At 45.8% G+C, this 23,344-nt stretch overlaps 1 protein-coding gene across 1 annotated transcript in view; it reads right to left on the bottom strand.

Annotated features, from left to right (window-relative positions):
* Nucleotides 1-7,742: 7,742 nt before the first annotated feature.
* LOC8027926 (putative E3 ubiquitin-protein ligase UBR7) overlaps nucleotides 7,743-23,344 on the bottom strand; it is a 33,737-nt gene continuing 18,135 nt past the window's right edge. The window contains exons 9-12 of the mRNA XM_029988179.3: nucleotides 22,335-22,475; nucleotides 18,110-18,275; nucleotides 11,146-11,207; nucleotides 7,743-9,357 (exon numbers count right to left, since the gene is read on the bottom strand). Of these exons, the coding sequence (XP_029844039.2) occupies nucleotides 9,265-9,357; nucleotides 11,146-11,207; nucleotides 18,110-18,275; nucleotides 22,335-22,475 (462 nt within the window). The 3' untranslated portion in view covers nucleotides 7,743-9,264. The remainder of the gene's footprint in view (nucleotides 9,358-11,145; nucleotides 11,208-18,109; nucleotides 18,276-22,334; nucleotides 22,476-23,344) is intronic.

Raw genomic sequence — 23,344 nt, 5'->3', positions numbered from 1 at the left:
TTTGTAATTTTAATTTGCCTATAACTTTTAAAATAAATTGAATTTCAGGAAAAGAAAAGTTTCACTAAAAGCGAGTTTGTTTCACGGCATTCGTGCCCGCGCGTGCCCACTTGCAGCGTGGAGCGGGTTCGTTTCAGCCGGCACTCCACGAGTGGTTGCACTCTCCGAGTTCACTTCAGCACCGACACCCCACGCGTGCATGCACTCGCTGCAGCAAGGAAATCGGGAGTGCGCCAAAATGCAATCCCATCATGCCTCGCTCCGGCGAGGAGCGGGAGCATACGACGAGGGTTCGTCTGCTACGAACGCGAGCTTGAATTGTGAGCGTCTGCAATTTCATGAAAGAAGCAATTGACAAAACGCGCTTTATTTGCGGGTTTTAAGTCGCTCTGTTGCCGTACAGACGCTGAAATATACCAGTGTGTAAAGAAATGTCAGAACAAACGTATCAGCGATCCCCGAGATCTTTATCACCATCCGTGTGTAGGTGAAAAATTGAACATTTGTCGACAAAACTCCGCCAGCAGAAACCTGTAAGTGCCCGATAAGCATTGGAGAAAGCTAAACATATAGTGACTTTACCTGAGGCTTGGACAACATCATCATGTTTAACGTTTACTTACGTCAGCTAACTTGCCCCGTCGTTTTTTTTTTGTTTTTTTTCTTTGTTCGAGAATGTTCTTGTTCTCGACGCCCTAATCCACCTGTAATGACGATCGAAATCGAAAGTTCCACGAAAAGTTTTGCTGGATATTCCAACAGACTAGTTTTAAGCCATACCCTTTAAGTGGCTCAAGCACAATACCATGCTCAAATGGATCAAGCTTCTGCTTGGACAGCATCATCAGCTTTCTTCAGTTTAAGCGGTTATAAAAAGATTGCAACCAGCTGCTTTGTAGACAGCTGGTTGCGGAAATTTGCGCCGTCTGTAATTATCTCTATGGCAGCCGAGTTGCTTGAAGTCATCGCAAATATAAACTACAGGCTGCAGCAACCAACGTTTGTAGATAAACGTTGGTAGCGACTGTACTCTCACATTCCCACCCATCACTCCGAACAGAAAGGCGCTAGTTTCGGTTTTAGGGTGGTAGCTTTTCTACAACGTAGATGGCGGCAGTATCAGTCTTTTGCACTCGGTGCATTTGGCTTGTTCGTTTGAGTCTGGTTCTCCGTGCAACACTCTGCGAGTGCGATGCATTCTGGGAGAGAACTCAAACGGTGCCAGTGCGTGTGAAACGAACTCGCTATAAGTTACTACGTTCAGTGCACTCAAGTTCGGTGCTAATTAAAAACCAGTAAAAAAGTCCTTGCAGAGCCCCTTTAAAGGCAGATGAGCAGACAGGAAGGAGGAAACTCTTTCTCTCAATTCTTCCTTTCCATTCGAGAAAGGAAGACGAGGCATCTGCGGGGAGTAGCTCGGTGTGTGAGAGGGCATGGAGAGAAGGAAACTGAGAACCTGTTTTCTGCCCGGTAAAAGACAATTCTACAGGTCGGTCTTTAACGGAGCCCCTCCCCAACCCCGAAATTTTGTTTGTCTGTTCGTCCGTGCATTTCCTTCTAAATTTAGCGAGGGAAGTGATGTCACAGAACCTACACACTAATTCAGTTTCTCCGTGAGATACGACGGGGAAATTGCTGTCACATAACCTATGCGCCAAATCAATTTCCCCGCTAAATTTAGCGGGAAGATTGACATCGCCTGACCTGTTGTCCTGAGACCTGTATGCCGGTTCAGATCGCTAACTTTAGCGGGAAAATTGATGTCGCATGATCTATGCACAAGGTAAGTTTCCCCAGTAAATTTAGGAAGGAGTGATAAGAATATAGGTTCTTCTTCGCTCTCCCAAAACGACTGTTTAATGTGTTCTAAACAAATTTAAATTATCACTCCTTACATGCTGGATTTCATACACCATAGGTCTTTCAAAGAAAGGTTGCTGCCAATTTTTATTATTGAAGAGACCCTGAATTTGAGGCTGGTGGAAAAGAACCCCGTGAAGCCCATATGACGTGTTGTGTTCCAAAGTATCTATTGGCTGTGTGTATTTGAATGTGAAAGCATTAACTGTCCCATAGAGCGAAGACGGCGTTCTCTGTAGTAGCGAAAAACGGCACCTCAATTCCAATTGGCCGAGTGAAACGGCCCCTAAAGTTCCATTGGCCAAAAGCACGGCAGTGCAGATGCTTCATGACGGAAGCCAGTAGGGCTATAAGGTCAAAGTGGACGTGCCTTAGAGATAAAACACAAAGAAAAGCACAGCAATGCAGATGTATCACCACAGAAGCCGTGGAGCCAGCACGGGCGCCGCGGTTGCGCAGTGGGGGAGCGTGATGTCACTGCCGGAGCGCCACGTGAAAATGGAAGACGTGACATGCTGCTTGTAGGACAGATGCATAGTGTTTGCAGGAATCTTACCACTTTTGTGACCGCCAGGGATGTTGCCTCATCATTGTGTCACGCAATGACTGTCATCAGCGTGCAGTTTTCACGTGTAGCTGTGACATCAGGGTACACCCAGAGCCGTTTATACCGAGAGTCTGGCCTTCTTAAAGTGACTTTGATAGTCTGGCAACCACAGCAACGTAGTCCGACAACCGGGGGACAACTACTGCCGTCCGCCATTTGGGGGCTCCGACTGGGGAATTTTATGCAATTTCTCAGTAATAAAAAGAAAGTAGCGCCATTTTGTGCTATCGCGGAATCCGCTGGTTCTAGCGGGCAACTAGATCCGCTCATTGACCAAACTCTCAGTATAAACGGCTCTGCGTACACCATGACGTCATAGGGGACCTGTAGATGCTATGCATTAGCGAGCCTTTAAAATATACCAAACACTTGCATTATTATTTTTTTTTTTGCTGTCAAGGTGTACGTTATTTTGTTGTCTCCGAGGTTTATGATTTTTTTCCGCAAGTCTTAGGGGATTGTTGCCAGGAGGTAACCAATTTCCTGCTTTTATCAACGAGCAGGGCTGTCCGTTCTTAGGGCACGAAGAAAAAGAGTCGGTAACAACGAGCGTAATTAGTCCCGAAAATGGAAACGAGGTCGCCAAAATGTTTCGGGCCAAGCTGCCAATGGCATGACATAAGCCCTCCTTCAGCGTAAATAGTAACGCAGAATAGTCCACACACACCAGGAACGACAGCACCCACTTTGACTAACTTGTAAATGTACGGCAGAACCCCATTTGTATGTTTTTCCGGCTGCCATAAGAACATACATACAAATTTCTCATCTGTCGTTTGCCTCGCTGGATGTTAGAGCCGAAAAGTATTACCTGACGCAGATGACTTGTTGGGTCGTCGTCCTCTTGTACAAGTGCATAGCCTCGAAGAGTTGAGGCGAGCCTTGGTGAAAGGAAGGCGTCCCACGAAATCCAGCGGGAAAGTGTTCACGTGACATTAGCACGACAGTCGTCAGAAGACTTGCTTTCTTGATGGTCACACGACATTGCATGACACTGACATCACAAGGACCCATACACGGGGCGTTTTTAACCTACTGACGTGGTCTGTGCAGGCGAGTTATACGGCCAGGGGGACGTAATGTAGGGGGGATAATCGTCATGATAAGTCGGTCAATAAAGTAAAATTTGTTCAGTAAGTTTTAAATTATTGAAGATAAAGATGGGGTTCCAGCCAGACTTGCTAAGCGTCGTCGAAAACCACCAAAGTAAATTTGAGGAAGATTTGGGGTCCATGGGAAGCCTGACAGTGCGCCGACGTTAGCACTTGTGCACCAGCGCGAAACTACTAATGCAAAAATGTGCCCACGTGGCTTTTTTTCTTATCCGCATTTTTCAATTGTGAGCACTACACTTGTTGCATGACTTGGCGCACTGCTGCGCTTCCCACGTGCCCCAGACCTTTTTTCAAACTTACCGATGTAATGAGTTTCCACAACGCTGGGCATGCTCCCAATTGAAACCACACGTTTATTTTCACTACTGGAAAAGTAATTAACAAATTTTAGTTAATTATCGGACTAGCCCCTTATAATATGTCCCCCCTGGCTGTACAACTTGCCTGCACAGACTGCATTGGTGTAGCTTTTACGGTTTCTTTAAAACAAATCTGTAAAGCCTTCAGGACATACCAGATGGGCAGTTTGTTTTGCTCAGCTTCCCCATCTGCATCTTTCCTCGGTGGACCTAACGTTGGACTAGGCTTAAAAGGAGTTCCTTTTCAATTTCACATTCACCTCTCCCCAAGGCAGGCACAAGCAACTGTTCTGCTAGGTTTCCCTTTCCCTGGTTTCGCTAGCTTCATCTTGTGGGAAGACGAAATTCCTAATCGTGCACCACAAGTGCACACCAAGCTTTACGCTTTAGCACCAGTGCGCACATCAGTTAACCACTATGAACAAGCCTGCTTGCTAGGAGCAGCGGTTGACATTGGGGAACATCCAGGTTAGTTCGAGTCTGGAATTACGCTTACTTTTATATGTCGACATGCATGCTTTCGTTCGATTACAGATAAACTCCTCGGGCAGTTAGAAAAAAAGTTTACCAATATTTGGTTTTGAATACATATAGTAGTCCTTCACAGCCTTTGAAGTCCAGGAATAGAATGTTGTGCAGGAGTTTCTTCCCCTCTTTGAAAAGCACTAAAGGCTGATAGTTTGCCGGATCAGCTTTTCGTATGGCTCCCTAAAAAGTGCAATAGCAGGGTTCCACTGTAGTTTAATTGCAATGTTTGAACTTTGGTTTTTCTGAATTTTTTTTTTTCAATACATCAGATCTTGTTTTTGCTAATGACCGAGCTATAATGGTAAAGATGTGGGTACACTGGTAGCTCTGCAAGCAGTTTTTCAGGGACAAATCTTTACTACGTTAGCACCTCGGACGCCTGTACCCATTGTTGGCCTGTGGCAGTATTACCTATAAGCGTACCTCAAGCACAAATGCATGGGGAATGGCACGCATTGCCAAGGATGGGCCCCGTTTTTGCATTGAAAGTATCAGAAAATCCTTTATAACTGGGATTCTGTGTTTTTGAAGTTTATTTCTCGTAAACTTCAGAGGGCATTTTTCAGATTTCATTTTTCGCTAAAAATTTTGAGTTTATCGGAGATTATCTTTGTTAGATTCGCAATTCTCTCGAATTCAAATTTTATTTTACTGTGTTCATAATTTTCAAAGATTCAAAAACAAAAAAACAGATAGTTTGCATACCCTAATCTGTTGTCCTGAAGGAACTGATGAGCTAAAAGGCAAAACATCTTCTTCAGTAGTTCGAGATTATAAAGGAAACAAGTGGAATCTCCTCAGGACCACTGAACCTGTGCTCTTATCAAGATTAAAAAAAAAAAAAAAGTTTCTTTTGTGATTTTGAATTTTTGAGTTTTCTCAATAAACGTGATATAACAAAAAAAGTTACAAGTGTTTTTTTTTTCCCCCTGGATTTATTTGGAAACGCGGAACCCCACTTACCATATTTTCCGATGTATAAGATGCACTTTTTTTCCCAAAATGTTTGGTGAAGTGTCTTATACACAGGTGTGTCTTATATACTAATTTTTACTTAGAAACTTTTGAAAAGTAGGGGGGGGGAGGTGTCTTATACAACGATGCGCCGCATACAAAAGACACTTTTTTTCCACAATTTTCGGCGGTGCGTCTTATATACTAGTTTTTACTTAGAACCTTGTGAAAAGTAGGGGGTGCGTCTTATACACAGGTGCGTCGTATACACCGGAAAATACGATACCACGAGTAAGATGACAGTTAGTTCTGAAGCCTTGGCATCTGGTTCAGACCGCTAGTGCAACATTTAGGCAGAGAATGAGCATTCAGCAGTGCATAGTTTATTTCTATGATGAAACATTTCTGGAGGGGACCCGCCGTATGTCCGTATTTACTATGAAGATGTTCTACCGTATGCAGACCAGGGGTCTCAAACTCATTCTGGAGCGAGGGACAGAGGGTCCACCCACAAGGAGATCAAGGGGCGAGGAGGGGACGAGTGATTATGTTCTAGTGAAGAAAAAAAAACCGAGGTTTTCAAGTCGCAAAGTGGCTGAATCTCTCGGCAGCACATTTCGGACTTCCTAGAGAGAAGACCCCACATTCTTTGCTGTTCATAAACCAGCAGCTTCAGTGGCGACATTTCTAGCTTCTATTTATTCACTTTGGGCTTCTCCTTCATGTGATAACAAGGATTAAAATGACGCCATGCGGCTAACGTGCTTGCTTTTTTCGTAGGAACAAGAGATCAAGCACACTGTCGTCGCCGTGTAACTTCATTCTATGCGGAGCGCAAAGTTCGCCTGCTTCTTGCACAGGGGTTGCGATGATGTCAGAATGCCGAGCTTTTATTGGCCGATTGGAAAAACCATTGGGTAGTCCTCAAGGCTTCTAGCATTACCCACTATCCTTTTAATAAAAGCTAATCGAAGCTCGGCGTCGTTCTGACGTCATTGCCACTCCTATGCAAGAAGCAGACAACTTGCTGTCTGCATAGAGTTTAACAAGTCAAGAAAAAAATCTGTATACAACAGTTTTTGCTTGCATGACAATTTTTATGTTAGAAACACGAGCTCATGGTTTTATCATTAGAAGTCGTTCCTGCTGAGCAAGACTTCATGCAGCTGAGATGCGTGTTAAAAAGCTCAAGCTAGCAGCATTGTTGTGGAATTGTTGTACATGTAAGTAACACGAGAAGCAAAAAGTAAGACGAACCCCTCAGTGCAAAAGGAGAATGAAATAAAGAAAAATATGTGAGCAAGTTAAAGAGCAGAGCCCAATGAGATCACTATTTATGGAGCGTATAGGGCGAGCAAGTGTTCCAAGATGCATCTTTGGTGCATCGGAATTTAACGATGACCACGCCAACCAAAGGTCAACGTAGAAAATGCACAATGACGAGGCAGTCGAGCAAGCGCAGTCATTGGTTGTGGTTGGGGGGAAAACAAAAGCATGTGGGCACGTTTGGGAGGGGGGTAAACAAACCACAAGATATGCAAGGAGCAGATAAACTTGGACGCGCTGTACAGCGCTCCAGACATGAGAATGGGGGGTTTGCAGTTGCAGGCCATGTGTTCAAGACCCCTGGCATACACCATTAAAAATAAAATGCCTCCTAGGAGCTGTCGTCTTTACCTTCCGAGCTGTGAGACACGTTCCGAGGATGCACGGGCATTTGAAATACTGATATAATGAAGAGCTTTATTAAAGAAAAAGCCTACTATATTGTAAGAAGATCCTACTGCAACAAAAATGGGCCTTTTACCAGTAAGCTTCTGCGCATGTGTACACTCCCGCTGTCGCCATTTTCGCAGGGCACCAGGATGTTGCACTGCGAAAATGGCGACAGCAACTTTGTCAGCATCTACCTTTGGGCATAATTAGTCTACTTTGTTGCTTCGGTTTTAGTATCGGTAGTATGGGGTATAAAAAGCACTGAAAACCGACACAACAGGATGATGCCAATATGTTTTGACTGGCGGAGGCATGTAGGGCTACTCTTCATTTGTAGTTCGCAGACAACTCCCCAGACGGTGCCCGTTACTCGAAAAGGTCCATTGATGATGACCTTTAATGCGTTGCACAGGCAAGGAATCAACAACTGCCGGCACACAGCAGCATGTTTGTCTGTGTGCTTTCCTTAAGTTTCCAGCAGCTCGTTTAACCTCGAATGAACTCCGGAATATTTTTGTTGGCCAATCGCTCGGCAGTCAACGACAATCTACGCCGCACCATCTCCAGGAGTAACGGTGCACACACATGAAAAGTACCACTCGCTTTCACAATTGCATAACCAAATATATTTCGGGCCAAATTTTGTTTTGCATTGTCAAGGTACAAGCGCGACATACAAGTCAGTTTACCTCTGATCCAACTTGCTGAAGCGACACACTCGTTGCCGTTTTTAAAGAAGAATCGGATCGTTGTTTTCCAACAAAAAGAAAAAGCCCAGAGCAAGAAAAGAAAAGCACAAGCTCAACTGTACACTATATCAGGGTGGTGAGCCAGAGAACATGCCCTGAAAACGAACATAAAAACATGACCATGTGCGAAACGGCCACAAAAACATGCTGAGGCATCAGGTTCAGTCTGCACATAAAAAAAACGGCGGTACATTTTTATATTATGTACGGAGTTAAGATAAATAAAGAAATGCTTGCCATACTGTTTGAAAACAACTAGTAGCCCCCAAAACATGATGCTTGAGGCGTTGTCTATGCAAACACGTCATCAGATATCGCCGCTTGCACGACTGGCCATGGCTTTGAAAAAAACAACTTGCACGTTGGCGAGACATGTCTCGAGTAAAAATTTACAGTTTGAATTGCACGAGGGCAGTAACACTTGTCCAACTAAAACTGGGAAAACTTTCGATGCACCCACACAGGGAAACCCTATAAATATGTGCGTCATTTTGAACCATTCCCTCGGTTAAAACTGCGAGTGAACGAAACCCACAAAGTTAATGAGCTACGAAACTAGCAACCGGTGCACAAATACATAGCGCAGACTTCGCCGCAAGCCGCAGAATCCGAAGTTGTCGTCGATGCTTGCCTCTCGAATTTCGAAACGATAGCTGTGTCAATAGATAAGTTCTACTACTCTCCCGTATGTTAATTGCGCAATGACAATACACAACTGTCACTACTCTATCTAATAAGGCTGACTCGCACACTTGCGTCTCCCTGCGTCGCAACGCTTGCGACTGCTTCTGGCAAGAGAACACACTCGTGCCGACTTTCATATAGCCCTGGAACATTTCCAAAATGCGTATAACTCAACTCAAGGCATTGCAGTATTTGCGAAATGAATTCTACCATATCTATGAGAAACAATGACTTGTACCATTGTTTGACTTATTTCTAACTCGCGGCGAAAAAATGAAGCGTAAAAGATTGGGAAATATACGCAGATAGGAAGGGTTCTGGGGCCATCCGACAGACTGCGCCGGTGCATTATCTCATCGTAAGCGGTCGGAAACGGTTGCAACGTGGTCGATAACACTCAGACGTACACGTGAGAACCAGCCCCAAGACTCAAACCGGAAACAGTTTGAGAGTCACGAGAACATCACACAGGTCAACGGGCAGCGAACCGTCGACCCAAAATGAACCGAGAAAAACTACCAACGGGTACAAGTACAGTAGAAACTGACACTTCGAAATGGCCGGGTCACAAAACAAACTCGGAGAAAACTAACTAAGAAAGGCTTCTTCAGTGGCGGCGGGATCAAAGAGGGGAGGCCACGGCCGAGGCGACCATCTACGCGCGGTGGGGATCGCTCCACACAAAAGACATGCTACCGACAGAAATAGGGGACTGCTGACACTTTCTGCCGCTTCCTTGCCTGCATCTGGTCGAAGAACTCTCGCACGTCTTCCTCGCGTACCACCTGCAAGAGCAGACAGGAGAAGAGCTCAACCCCTCGACCCCCAACCACGTGCGTGGGTTTCCAAGCTTGTATGCGCTGTCTGGCGGAGAGCAGCGCTTTAGCTCGTGCTTCGCCCTTTTCGGGATATGTTGTTTAGTTAAATTTTTGCCGAAAAAAGATTATTATCCCAGGGGAAAAAAATAAAATAAAATAAAACAAAGATTGATGTCTGCAGGCGCGGAGAAAGGCGACATGTTCTCAACGAAGCAGTCGGCCGTAGCCGATGAATAAATACGGCAACTTTTATTTGAAAGCGACGAGCGCTCTACCGTTTCTGACGGGCCGTACCACACTTCAATGACTCGTAGACCCCCCCCCCCCCCCCCCCCCCCTTTTAAGGTTAACAATTAGCACAAAAAAATGGGAGCCTTTTGCTTGGCCTCAAGATGTTGTGATCCGCCTTCCTGGACGTTTCCAGCAGTACCACACGGTGAAGACCTACTGGACATGTAAGGTAGCCATGAAGTCATGGTCACAGCAACGAACATCATCTGGAGGCTAAGTAAGGTTTCCTTCAACTTTCGTCCACAATGCCCATTTGAATTAAAGGGCAACTCCGCTCAGTTCTAAAGATTTTGGGATAATGATTGAGTTTATATAAAAAGAGTACTAGTAAGACACTACGTCATTTGCTTCGCGAAAAATGGGATTAATATTGTTAGATCCAATTTTAAACACGAGCAGAAATTGAAACCAAAACTTTGACTCCATTTGGCAGCACTGGCCTCAGGCCACCAAGAGCGTGACTACTACTGGTACGAGATGTCGCAATCCTATATGCAACGACGGGCGGGACTGGGGCGGGCGTGCGCCAGGCACAAACGTCGTCTGCACCGCGCTCTTCACCACATTTTGGTGTTATGACATTCAACGACGTCTGCACAACCGCGGCATAAGCCTGAGCACGTAGTGTCCGTTGTCTGAACGAAACTCCCGAGAGACAATAATCATAAACTGTGAAACGACGACGACGGTCGTGACGCGGGAGACGGCGGTAACGGCCCAACAGCTTCCAAGAAGCGCACGGCGCAGGCGCGTTACACCACTGAGCACAGAGTTGAAACGTTGCTGACATCACCTGTCACGCTTGCCCGGAGAAGTAAGAACAAGCAAAAAGGGGCAATGGTGGCGACGTTTAGCTCAATGCTGGCTATGCCAACACCGTAGCCTTGACTACACCGTCAATTGCACCTCAAATCGCCCTCTCAGGTCGGCCGATTTTAGCAACTTAGAACACTTAGACGAAACTTAGAAACCCTTAGACGAAAGAAGGTCGTAATATTTGATGTGCGGTCTTCCTAGGTGACACTGACTGCATTGTTTCATAAAAAAAAAAAGGAAGCGGAGTTTCCCTTTAGCTTTTAGCGGTGTGCTTTATGGAAAAGAAATTAGTATGCAACAAGCTAACACGCAGCATTTTGGTGTTGCTCCAAATTAGTATAAACGATACAAAGTCCATTGAGGCTACGTCACAGTCGTCCATTGAAGAGGTAGACAAGAAACAATTATCAAGAGACACTGAATGCCCAAAACATTTTTAGGTGCCCAAATAAAACATCTAAATAAAAAAAAAGTTAATTAAAAAGGAGGGGGGGGGGGGGGGGTATCTGTGTTTTATTCAGGTGCCTCAGAAGATGTTATTTGGGGGAGTTAACTATCTTTCTTAACATCCTGCACCATAGTCATGGAAATAAACATGGGAATACTTTTTAAAAGGCTGCATCGCAGTCACACTTTGATATGGCTTACCGTCTTGGAGGTGGCAAATTTCTTCAGAAAGTCGGTGAGCTCCGTCTTAAGATTGTTGTAGCCTGCAAGACGGCAAAAGAGAAAAAGCATAGTGTGAAAACTGAGAATGCGGCGAATATGGTAGATCAATTACACGGAAAACACTAATGCTTTCACCAAAATCATTTGTTCTGAGGAGGTTAAATGACAGCCAAACCAAGGATAAGAGAAGGCAGAAGGGGCATACTGAAGTACAAGAAGCACCCATAGTAAATGGGCCAAACTTTTGCCGAATAAAAAAATCGGCGCCGAAGTTTTGGATTCGGCAAAGTCTAACTTTTGTTGAACTTCTCTCAAGATTCGGCAAACGGCAAAAATGCATTGTTACCAGACTTCACGTTAATATTTAACGTTAATGGCATTAACCTAAATGCAATCTGTATTGCATATTGACACAGTTTTTACTAAATAAGGTGATATTCTACGAGATATTTGTATCAGTGTTGTTTTTCTGTGTTTACTGGCAATTTTAGTGCCTTCTTGCAGAAGTAGCACGCAATGAGGTAGGGTAGTAGCGAGCGCAGTCACGAATCAGGCTACGAGAGTTTCAGTTTTAAGGTTTCATTAGTGCAACCCTGCAAGTGCGCGTGGTGTACATTGTTAATACAAAGGCAGTAACACTGCATTCTTTCTTTCTCTGGGAGTCACCATTTCGTGTGCAAAAACAAATGAAACGGTTACGGAGCCTTCACCAGAAAAGATGGCAATATTATCGTAAATATGCATGTTTTTTTATTTGAGTCATCTAACGTCAACTTTGCACAAAAGTGTGCGTCCCATATTCGCAACGTCTCATTTTTTAACTTTTAAAATGCCGTCTTTTGGTGGTAGGACACACGAGTAAATTTAGGAAAAAGGGAAGAGTGAGGAATGTCAGATGTGCAACGTTGAACATGATAGTTCCGTTTTTAATTTTATGCAGACACATAAAAACCACGAAATAATGCTGATTAAAAAGCAATATTAATTTGTTTTGGCACAAACTTCTTGTGAGGCAAAAATAGGATTGTTATAATAGCGAGGAGTGCTTTAAAGTAACTGTCAGTCAATGTTTCAACTACCTCGTTGCATCACTGGAAAGGTCAAATGAAAATCACGTTATCCAGAATGTACCGCATCATCTGTCACTTGTGCAGTGGACTGCGTAAATTACTGGTCATCTTCTGTTCTTGAGGCAAAAAATATTGAAGAGAACCACAAAATGCACAGTCGCCATGTTGCCTACTCCACACCCCGATAGAACCACCAGATATGCTACACTGTACAATGGTAATTGCACGACCGCATGGCGTCCATGGCCCTGTCGGGCTATTGCGCGTGTGCAGATTATTCACCGAATTTTTGCTTACCAAACTTTCCTTCCAAAGTTTGGCATGTGCCGAAATTGGCTGAATCTGAAGTTCGGCAGATTCGGTCCATCACTAGCATCCGCCCAGCGAGCTCGGTCTGTTCTGTTATTCTTGTTTGAAAACTTAGGCTGACCGAAGCATCGACTAACCGCTCACAAAACCATGTTGGCTAAATGCTCAATCATTTATGCGAAATTTACCCTACTTTTTCTTCATTATTGAGATTTCTTGTCTACTTTGGAGAAAGAGAACATCTAAAATGTTGAATGACGCCAGTTATTCTGGAAGCTACGAAAGGAACAACAGGGTTTGTGTTTCGGAGTTCTGCAGATACTTAAAGGGGCACTCAAGTGGATTCTGAGATTGTCCATTTATTGTCATAACTCAATCTGCGGGCTCTAAGCATCCTAGAGATCCCAAAATTACATTCAAGAGCGGCCGATTTCCCTATTAAAAATCCAATCAAAGATCGCTGTTCTGCGCCTAGGCGCACGCCGTCAGGGGCGCTGTCGGACGGGAAGGCAGCAGGGAAGGGCGTGCGCCATCCAATCACGAGTGACGGCTTCCCGGCGGATTGATCCTTCGAACCGGCGGAGTGATCTTTCGAATGTGCGCGTATTTGATGGAGTCTCGTTGGGACTCATTTTGTTTACTTCGGGTCTTGCGTCGTGCGGAGATGGACCTGCCAAATCTAACACCGTTGGAGGTGGAAATTCTTCGGCGGACGGCAGATATCAGCTCAATCTCCTACGACGCCACTCCTACGCGCGACGCCGATGCCTCGAACGCGACGGACTCGGACGACAGTTCGCGATGCTCAATGTCGACACCGGAGGAAGACGACGAAACCGACGACGCAACCCAGCGGCTTGGGAACACCAACTGGTAGGTGATGAGCTGTTTATTATACCTCTCATATGTATAGCTGATGCTGGTTTTCTGTTTTAAGGTGCCAATGCAGTTGCTGCGTGCCGATGGAAACCGTCGCAGAGTGTGTCTGCTGCCGTGACTACCCGGCCGCCGTTCGCAAGCAGCAGGGCCGGCAGAGCTGCGTGACAAGCCACCCGGATTTCGAGGGGCTGTGCCTCGATCCAAGTGTGCTACAGCTGGCCTTGTTGAACATGCGCCACTATGGTGAAAGAAACATGGGGGCAACCTCGAACGAGGGAGTACAACTTCGTGTTACCGGTCGCGAAACTTGCTGTTCTGGCTCGGCCCCCGTTTTTCTTGCGTATACGCATTGAAGCGGCGTGATAGCTTTGAATAGAAATCATCACTAGCGTTCAACTGCTTTTGAATGTTTTTCGCTTTGCGTGTCTGCTTTTTTCTTGTTTGCCGTGCGTTTTTGGTTCCATGCCCATGCCTCCCAAGCCGCGGGCCAAGGATAAGGACGGGTAGCTTTATGACAGCGTCTATTCTCCCGGCAGCTGGGAGAATAATTTCTCGAAATTCTACCGACGATCGCCTCCCATTGGTTGTCTGAAATCATACAAGTGCCGGTAGAATGCTGATTTTCTTGTTCTTCCAACATCTCATGGAAACACGTTTCATGGACAACTTTTCCTGGACACGTATTGTCGACGCTGACGTTTCATCGACACTCGTTACGCGAATTGCACGCTGTAGGGACACTTTATCGCGCGTGTATCCCTCGGGCCAGTGTTAACCCCCCGCTCTTCGCCTCCGCTTTCCCTTGGCGACAGTCAATGGTCCAATGGGAGTCAACTGCCGGTTGAATTTCGGGGAAATTATTCTTCTGGCTGCCGGGAGAATAGATGTTACGTGGCTTTATAGACTGACATGGAGTCAGAGTTGGACTACTGTCTCTCGTCGGTTCTTGAGGCTGCTCAAGAAGTCAGACATTGCAAGGAAAACGTAGTCAACTATTCAAACGCAAAAAAAATACAAGGGGAGTCACACAGACGCCGGCAACATCGCATTTCAATGGTTTGTTTATGGGCAAAGGCGAGCTTCTTGCCCACACTCCATTGCGCATGCGCGGCGCCGGTGGCGTCTGCTAGGGGCGCTCCAGTTTGTTTATAAACATGAGTTGGTGTGTAGTTAGTTGTGCCGATCATTTGTTTGTTTGCAAATACATCACATGCACAGCGAAAGGAAACATAAAAGAGAACCATAATATATGATGGTTTTTCCGGGGAAACAATCACAAGGGAGGTGTAGATTTCAGAGTAGCGAATATTGCTTATTACATCTGATTAGTCTGGTCATTGCCTCAGGTGTATGGCTGGTGGGTGTTCCTTACATTCAATAAATGTGGACATTGTTTCAGGCGCTTCCGGTTCGCTGCCTATAGGCAGTGTGTGCTTTGGCTGTGGTGGAGACTTGGACAGAAGAACAGGCGACCACTGCCCTCCTGCATGGTCAAGGCAATTAGAGGTCACTTTGCCAGCGACACCTACTCCGGGTTTCGGTACCCCTCCCTTTAAAAAAATAAAAGCGCTAAACAATGCATTGCCCAGCAGTCGTTCTTCACCCAAATGTAATGTTAGGCGTTAGAACCAGATGACAACTTATTTTTGTCCAGTTCAATGTCATTATCGATTTTCATGTTTCAGCGAGAACATTGGGAGTTTTCATTGGCTGCCATCTTCTTGGCGCCTTTGAGCACTTACTGCTATACTCCGTGTCACCTAACAAACGACTGCTGTGGATGCTACGAGCCATTGAGGCGAATCCAAGGCACTTTGAGAGTTTCCCATAACCTTTGAGAAAAAGCACGTTTTTTCAAGATCCTCTTCCTTATCGTTCTCGCGGCGAGATAAGCTGCGAGCCACGCGCTTTCCACGACGGAGCCGCGTCACCGCGTGGGCACATCACTCCCGCGTAACAAGGCGAGGAGAAAACGTAGTTCGCTCTTTTTCAAACAATAATAGCTGTATTACGTCACCTACCGCCAAAGATTTGACGTTGTTGTCAAAATATAATGTGCATGTCTCTAAAAAGAGCAATAATAATAACTTTAGCAATCTTTTCGCAGTTCGCTATTTCTATTGGTCGAATTCTATGGAGGTGGTGGAGACACGGGATGGACCCCGCAAGAGGATATAGTGCCTGTGTATTTCTATTGCTGTGAGTTTACTAGGGCGCCTTGCCATTTAGAACTGGTCATTTTTATTGACTGAAGCCCAACAAACAATATGCTTCCAAAAACAAGCTTCTCCAAAAAGCACTTGAGTGCCCCTTTAAATGGTTACTGATCAGCCCTTTTGGCTGAAATGCGATTTAGGTTGAATACTATTGCTGCATTTTTACAATTGTACCCTGTTACTGATAAAGCTGCCCTGCAGTGATTAAAGGTTACCCAATAGTGCCGCTAGGCACTACTGGGTAACCTTCACTGACTCCAAGCCACCCTTCAGTGACCTTAAGTCAGGGGTCTTAAACACGTAGCCCACGGGCCCAAGGCCCCAAGCATCAAGTCTCGAGCATTATGTGCAGAGAAGCTGAGGGAGAGGAGGAGACGAGAGTGTGTGGGGACGTCAAAACGCTGAGCTCCGGTTTGAACGATTACTGGGGTAGACCTAAAGCTAGCTGCCTTTTCTCCACCGCACTCGTTGAACACGTTTGAATGCGAGAGCCAAACACCGGACATCGGTGTTCCACGTACTAATGCGTTCAACGTTTTTTGTTTTTTTTATGAGTTTTGTTTTATAGGCATGTATGAATAGTGGATTTTGAGTTCGAAGTGAATTTGAAGCAAAGAGTGGTTTTGGCCGAATATTTTCAAATCAAATATCGAATAGCTTTCCCAGCTTTTCACTACTGCACCGTGAATAAACAAAAACCCATCTGAACTCGTAAAGATTGTTCCCAAGCTTCAACTTGTCCATATCTAAGCAAAGGCTAATTTTAATCTTGCTATATTTATTAGCTGTGACCTCAGAAAGTCTACTGCCTACATGGGAATGGCAAGTAAAAGATGCATTGGACATAAAACTAAACCTACAGAGATGCCCAGTTATACGTAATCGAGGGGATTTGTAAATCTTCTTGCTATGTGCAAAGATTCTTTATTTTATCTAAAATCTAAGAAAATAAAAAATGACAATTATGAACAAACCGTAAAATAATGCAGAAGTGCCCACCTCTTTCCCAAGCGCCCACTATTAACATTTCCCAAACTTGGCAATTCCGCAAATTATACGTTAACCGCTAGATTCGACGGGACAAGCGCCCATGTCTAGGTCAACCCAGTTTTCGGTGAAAACGGGGCGGGCGCACCTCGGATATTTCGTGGTAGGTTTTTAAAACACCTTTGCCTAACATATGCTCTTCCATAATAGCCAAAGTTTAATTTTGAAAATTTTACTATAATGTAGATATCAACATTCACAAAGTTTTTGTTTCTTTTTACACACACCACGTGCGTGCATGTACCATGCTGCTTTGAAAGTGGGCCTTCCTATTAAGAATATGACGGCAATATTTGTACTTTTCAAAGAGTTGATCGCGGCATGTTAGCCCCTCTGAGCACGCTTCTTACGACACACCGGTGCACTGCGGAGAAGCGACACTTGTGGAAGCGAGCTTTGCGGGTGTTGCTCCTCTGCATTGCACCGGTGCTCTGTAATGCTGGAGTCCCGCTAGAGCGACAAACAGAAACAAACGACAGCGACAAGCCTCAGACCAGATTCTTTCAAGATTTGACAGGCTTTGTAGAATAAAGGAGGCTATGCTCAAACACGAGCGTCATGCACGCGAGGGTATTTTTGGCAGGCTTGCTATCACCCGTGCTTACTTCACGAGCACCGAACGACTAAACGCCTGCCAAAGGTACCATCGCTAGCATGCTGCATGTCTTTCAGGCTGGTCTGCGTCGATTGTTTTTGTTTGTCGTTCCTGTGGAACTCGGGCATAAGAAGCACGCTCATTGTGGCTAATCTGCCGCAGTTAGCACTTAAGCTATCAGGTCTGGCTTGTAGCTGTCAAAAAGTACCATTAAAACGCAAGAAATATAAAGCTACTATGAAAATTGCCAGGCAAGCAAAATTTTCCAGAGATTTGAGTGACACGGCAACAACGGTGCGTTTGTTCCGGTAAATCGAAAAATGCAAGCACGTTAGCGGAACTGCGTTATTTGAATCTTGTTATCACACCAGAGATGGGCTTAAGTAGTCACATAAAGAAACCAAAGCTAAAGTAGGGAGCACGAGGTCCCTTCTCTAAAAAATCCCAAATGTGTCACCACGAGACTTGGCTACATGAAGGCGTGCAAAAACCCACTGCCATTGTCTTCTATCGGGGAGGGGGGGGGAGACAATGGCAGTGCCCTGCATCGGCCCCCAACCCTGCATCGGCCCTCAACAATTCAGGGGCGGGCTACGAGGCCCCCGCACCCAAACATGTTTGAGACCCCTGCCCTAGGTGATCCTGCAGGCTGCCCCGCGGTGATTGCACTACCCCGTGGCAAGCATGGCTACTTTTTCCTAAGCTACCCGTCGGTGTCTCCAAGCTACCCTGCGTTGAGTCTAGCTTACTTTGCAGCAACTCCAAGCTACCCACGGCGACCCTGGGTTACCCCTCAGTGACTCCCAGCCGCTCCCTGTCCCTCTCACCGTGGATTGCCTCGATCTGCTGCACCCTCCCCAGGGTGCCCAGCGCCGACATGAGCGGGTCGCCAGTCTCCGGCCCGGGCTGCGCCGCCTTGCCCCGCTCCTCGTACGACTGCACAGTGTCGTCTTCGTCCAGGAGGAACTGGCAGTGCTGCGCCTCGTACATGGCCTGTTGCACCGGATACAAAGGCGGGCACCAAGGTCACACCGCTGCCCGTAAAGTTCTTGGGGTCCAGTTTCGTTACGGCTTTGGAGAGGTGCAGCGAAGCAATTTTTTACTTGGTCTTTTCGTGGCTTGAGCACGAGCTACCTACTGGATTCGTCTCGAGGTCTACAAATTATTTAGCATATTTTTCGAAGCGCACTCTGTGTCTGTCAAAACAAATTTCGGCCAAAGAAATAGTTTTTGCCTCACGGAACCCACACCCGGTGCATAGTATTGTCCAAGTGTAAAAAAGCTTCTCACAGACCGTACACCTTAAAAAAGCTTTCCTTATTAGTGCAAAAAAAAAGCTCGGAGCACACGGAAATCTTTGTTAACCTACTCAGTCGTTCGCAAAACACGTCTCACCGTAATGAATGGTCCAGAAAAAAAAAAAAAATCCTCCTATAATCCGTGCCATGTAAAATTTCAACTTTTAAGCTAGTGAAATCTGCGAAGGAAAATACGGTTCACATACTTGTCCCCGTTCTGAGCAAAACGCACTATCAAAATCTTGCCCCTTTCTCCTTTTTTGCACGGAGGAAAGGGAAAGCAATTAACTTTTCCCTTTCTTAGTTCAAGCAGGACGCTTGTGCGAGTAATTTGTGGACTTTTTAGTGATGGAAGTGGCATTCAACCTTTTGTTGCAGGTTCTGTAGCAGGCAAAATATTGGTTTGGAACAGTCACTGACGTTTTTGGAGCAGATGCCAACATCAAACACATCACTTGAAAATAAAAAAGTGGTTGCATCGCTAAATGATTTTATCTTTGACAACGAGTGAGGGTTTCTCTTTGTTACTGGGGCATATTACTTATCAACTTCTGTAGGACGCATAAAAAAAAAAAGAGGCTTTTTTCTTTTTAAATGAGCCCTTGGTTAGCGTAGGTTCCATTTACAATGGATACCGAAAAAAATGGACTAAAAATGAATTGTAGTGCAACACTTCCAGTTGTGATAAAGCTTCTCTGCCCTCCCACTTTGACACCTGGGCCCGTTTTCTCGAACACGAACCGTGGTTTAAAGTTAGCTATTGTCCCTAGAAGGGGGAATTTTAAGTCACGTGACTGGGAGAGCAGGGGCGCCGAGGGAGAAGCAGTACCTACAAGCAAAATGGCCACGACGTCGCTTAATGAGGGCTAATAGTTCTGCTTGGCTCTGCTGAACATTCATTTCGATCCGGCTGTTATATTAATGACGCACCATCAACCTATTAGCACGTCAAGCAAAGCGATAGTTCAGAGGGACTACTAAACTAACCGACGGCAGCATTCCGCGAACGCATCACTCATCAGGAGTCCGGGATCCAAGACATATGACGGTACATAGGCCTTGCAAGTGTTTTTATGGCGAGTAAAAAAATGTTTTGCGAACGAATGTTGGTATATATTTATACCAACACGTTTAATTTGTTACACTATGCACGCCAACTCGTGAGCAGCGATTACTTTGCGAAGAAAGGGGGTTATCCTCGATAAAGTATTCGTTCGAGGTGAACAGCTGGAACATTGTGCTGTTTTTTGGTTCGCAGTGCGCCGACAGTATGTCGACATTATCGAGGTTTCTACATATCCCCGGTGGCCAGCAATTCAACGGTGACGAGAAGCTTACCTCCTCGTCACCGGTGGATCGGTTGGGCAAAAGGAAAAGGGGGCAAACAGTTGAGATCAGCAGGAATCGCAAAAACGTACATCACAAGGAACAAAAACGAGACTACAGCACCGGCGTTGCCAGACTGGAAGGCACACGGGAAAGTTATGCGTTGTTTATGGCGAAACATATTGAAGGAAATGTTTCTTACATTTTCGAATATTCGTCGGCAAACTCTAGCATAGTAGCTAAGATTTCTTCGTACCATCTAAAGCAAATAAATTGGTCTTCAAGTACAACATTACCATATTTTGACTTAAAATACCATACTAGATCGATAACAACCAGAGGAAAAAGAGGATAAACAAAATGACTGGCTTGTTTCACCGATAGATGGCGCATCTTACTGCCCAATAAAAAATAATTATTGTTGTTATACATCTAGCCGTTTATTACAGTACCTAGGTACTTTTTCCTTCCTAGGCACCGTGGGTTTACTAAAATGGGTTTACCATCGCTTTGAGAAAACCGGCCCAGATAGTTTATTTAGCCTGTTAAAATAATTTCTGCAAAATGCCAGCATATCCATTAACCCCTTAACTGGGGAGCGCGTCTCTAGATGCGCGTCAATTTTGACCACAGCTTGGGGGGCACGTCTATAGCACATACTTTCATTGCTGTTGGGAAGCACGTCTTTAAACGCTCGCTCGTTTTACCTAGGAGGGAGGATGCGCCATCTATCCTCAAGCATCGGAAACATTTTTAGTTTTAAAAACGATGCATACATGGCAACACAAAAAAAGGTTGAAGACTCCAGTAGGACACCTTTGACTGTTTGGAAAATGGCGTCCAGCAAGCGCCGGCGTCCCTTGACCGACGAAGAAATCTATGAGCTGCTGCAAAATACTCAAAAGGACTTCTTGTAACTCAAAGTTTGCTGCTCTTTCGATCGACAGCTGCACGGGAACTACTTTGCCTACTATATTTATTCAATTATAGACCCACATTTTTTTTTCTCTCTTTCTCGGCACAGTTCTTTATTTAATGAGAGATCAACCTACCATCAACAGGGTAGGCCTCGAATAAATACTGAGTATAATTCCCGAGGCTATCGCGCTAACCCGGGCGCTCACCCATGTCAGCCGCAGCTCCAAGCACTCCGGTGTAAAGCGGTGAAGTTCGACGCACCCGCGCTGGTGAGAGGCGGCATGGAGGCGTGCGGCAGACATGATAATCAAGTGATCTCACCAGGAGTACAAGACGCTGGTTCTGTCTCGTTACAACAGCCGCCATCCTACTATTTTGCAACAATCTTTCGCGACTTCTAGCTCCTGACGTCACCAATAATGTCTGAAAATTTTGACAATGTTGCCGATCAACCCGCCAGCACATCAACTGGCCGGCGCGGCTGACGAGCAATCTCAACACTTCGTTTCACTTTAATTTATGGCGCAACTGACGCTTTGAACCAATGGGACCAACCAAATGGCAACAACGTGCGACATCATGGCATTCGTCCACCGTCCTGTACGTGCTCTCTCATCGACTCAACCAATCAAGTTCAGCGAAATTTCCGTGACTTGCACTTGCAGTAGAACTGTGTTTGCGGTCGCACGTGTTCGAGCCTTCAACTGTGCTATGACCCAAGATGAAACAAACCATAGAAAAAGCAGAGACACTGTGAAATACATGTAGCAAGGAAGAAGGAAGACTAAGTGCACGGGCGCACTGCGTGAGGACAGGATCAAAACACACGACTGGTTGTAAAACTGTATCATCGACTTTTGCCATATCATTACATACACATTTGTAGCATTTTCCTTTCTCCTACTTCTATCAGCACAGGTGAGCACAATCCTTAGCAAAAATGGCACTTTGGCACGAGATGTAGAAGTGGACTTTCATTCAACACCAAACTTGCTGCTGAGACCCTGGTGTAACTCGCTGGTTGAGACCTGGCTCGTGCTCAAGCCCCGAATAGACAGAGTAAGAAACTGCCATAGCACACCTGTAACTACAGACAACGCAACCTTGATTTGACAATTCTGTGAGGCACAACGTTCCCCACTTCCCCCTCTCCCCAACTTCAAGCACTTTAAAAAAATTCTACAGGCTTAGGTTATGCTGACAAGGACCAGGGAGCAGGGAATATACAAACTACACTCTGTGTGTGGTTTTGCTAGGTTTTTCAATATTTTTGTTACCTACTCTTACTTATTTTTATCACCTGCTTTTTATTTATTTTATTACTCTCAAATATTATCTGTATTTATTTATTTTATTATTTTCATCCAAAACTTCCCGCTCTCGCCGGTACGTTTGCATTAAAATGAAATTTACCCTACCAGACCAGCTGTGCTAGTAGCTCAGTGGCTACAGCATCAGACGGATCCGGACTGTTCTACCGTAACTACAACTCGCAGAACGACATGCTTACCATACAGTCGTGGCACCGGCACAGCTGAGAGCGCCACCCTGGGGGCCAGAAGGCACAACGCTGCCCTGTAGGCCCCTCTCTTGCACCGGCTCCGCTGAGACGCCGGAGGACGCACCCCGACGACGACTGATGCGTTTCAACCTAACGAGACAAAGCAGCCGCGGTATATAAAACACTTTGGTTCTCCGCATGAAGCCAGAAATATGAGGAATGCTACCAGCTGTCGTATGACACTGTGGCATCACGTGACGGCGCGACATGTGACGTGACATGACAGCGCGACAGTGACGTCAGACGACACCTTGAGGTAAGTAATGAGATCATGTAGCTCCGGTGGACAATGCAATGCCCACAGTGGTCGTCCGACCATTTAGATATGCGGGGCGCAAGTTCATCCGCTCCTTGCGCGGGCGTTGCGGTGACGTCAATGCGCCTCGCTACGATTCGCTCCGATCGAAAAAATGGCAGGTGGACCTCGATGCAGCTATGAACAAGGTCTACCAACAATAATCTTTCCAATTGGAGCCAATCGCAGCTCGGCGTTCCGACGACACCGCGGCCCCTTTGCAAGAAGCAGACGAACTTAAGCTTACACGGCTTACATCGGGTGTCCTCAACCTTTTTAGATCTATCTATGGCCCTTACGTAACGAGTGGTCCACCATGATTATGCAATCTATGGCGATTACGTGATCATGCTATTCCTCCCCACAGTGAGGCAACACTTTCCTTGCCGCAACGCGCGAGTATGTGGTGGCTGTCGCGACCTTAGTCCAAGTCGCTCCACCGGCACAAGGGTAGGGCATCCGACTGTAGACACTGAGAAGGTAAGAATGGAGCTTTGGGTGTAGGGCACCTTGAGCGCACACACACAGAGCCAAAACGTCGCGGAAGGCGCTGGTGAGGCCGGGCATTTGAAAAACACGCCCCGCCGTTTTCTCTCTGTTACGTCGGCCCAACTCTGTTACGTTGAGGCGCAGTGGTGGTGCGTCAAGCGCACTTCCTGTCGGT

This window comes from Ixodes scapularis, unplaced genomic scaffold (assembly GCF_016920785.2).
Source record: "Ixodes scapularis isolate PalLabHiFi unplaced genomic scaffold, ASM1692078v2 PGA_scaffold4__175_contigs__length_147842914, whole genome shotgun sequence".
NCBI classification, from domain to species: domain Eukaryota; kingdom Metazoa; phylum Arthropoda; class Arachnida; order Ixodida; family Ixodidae; genus Ixodes; species Ixodes scapularis.
This window is presented reverse-complemented; position numbering and strand designations above follow the sequence as displayed.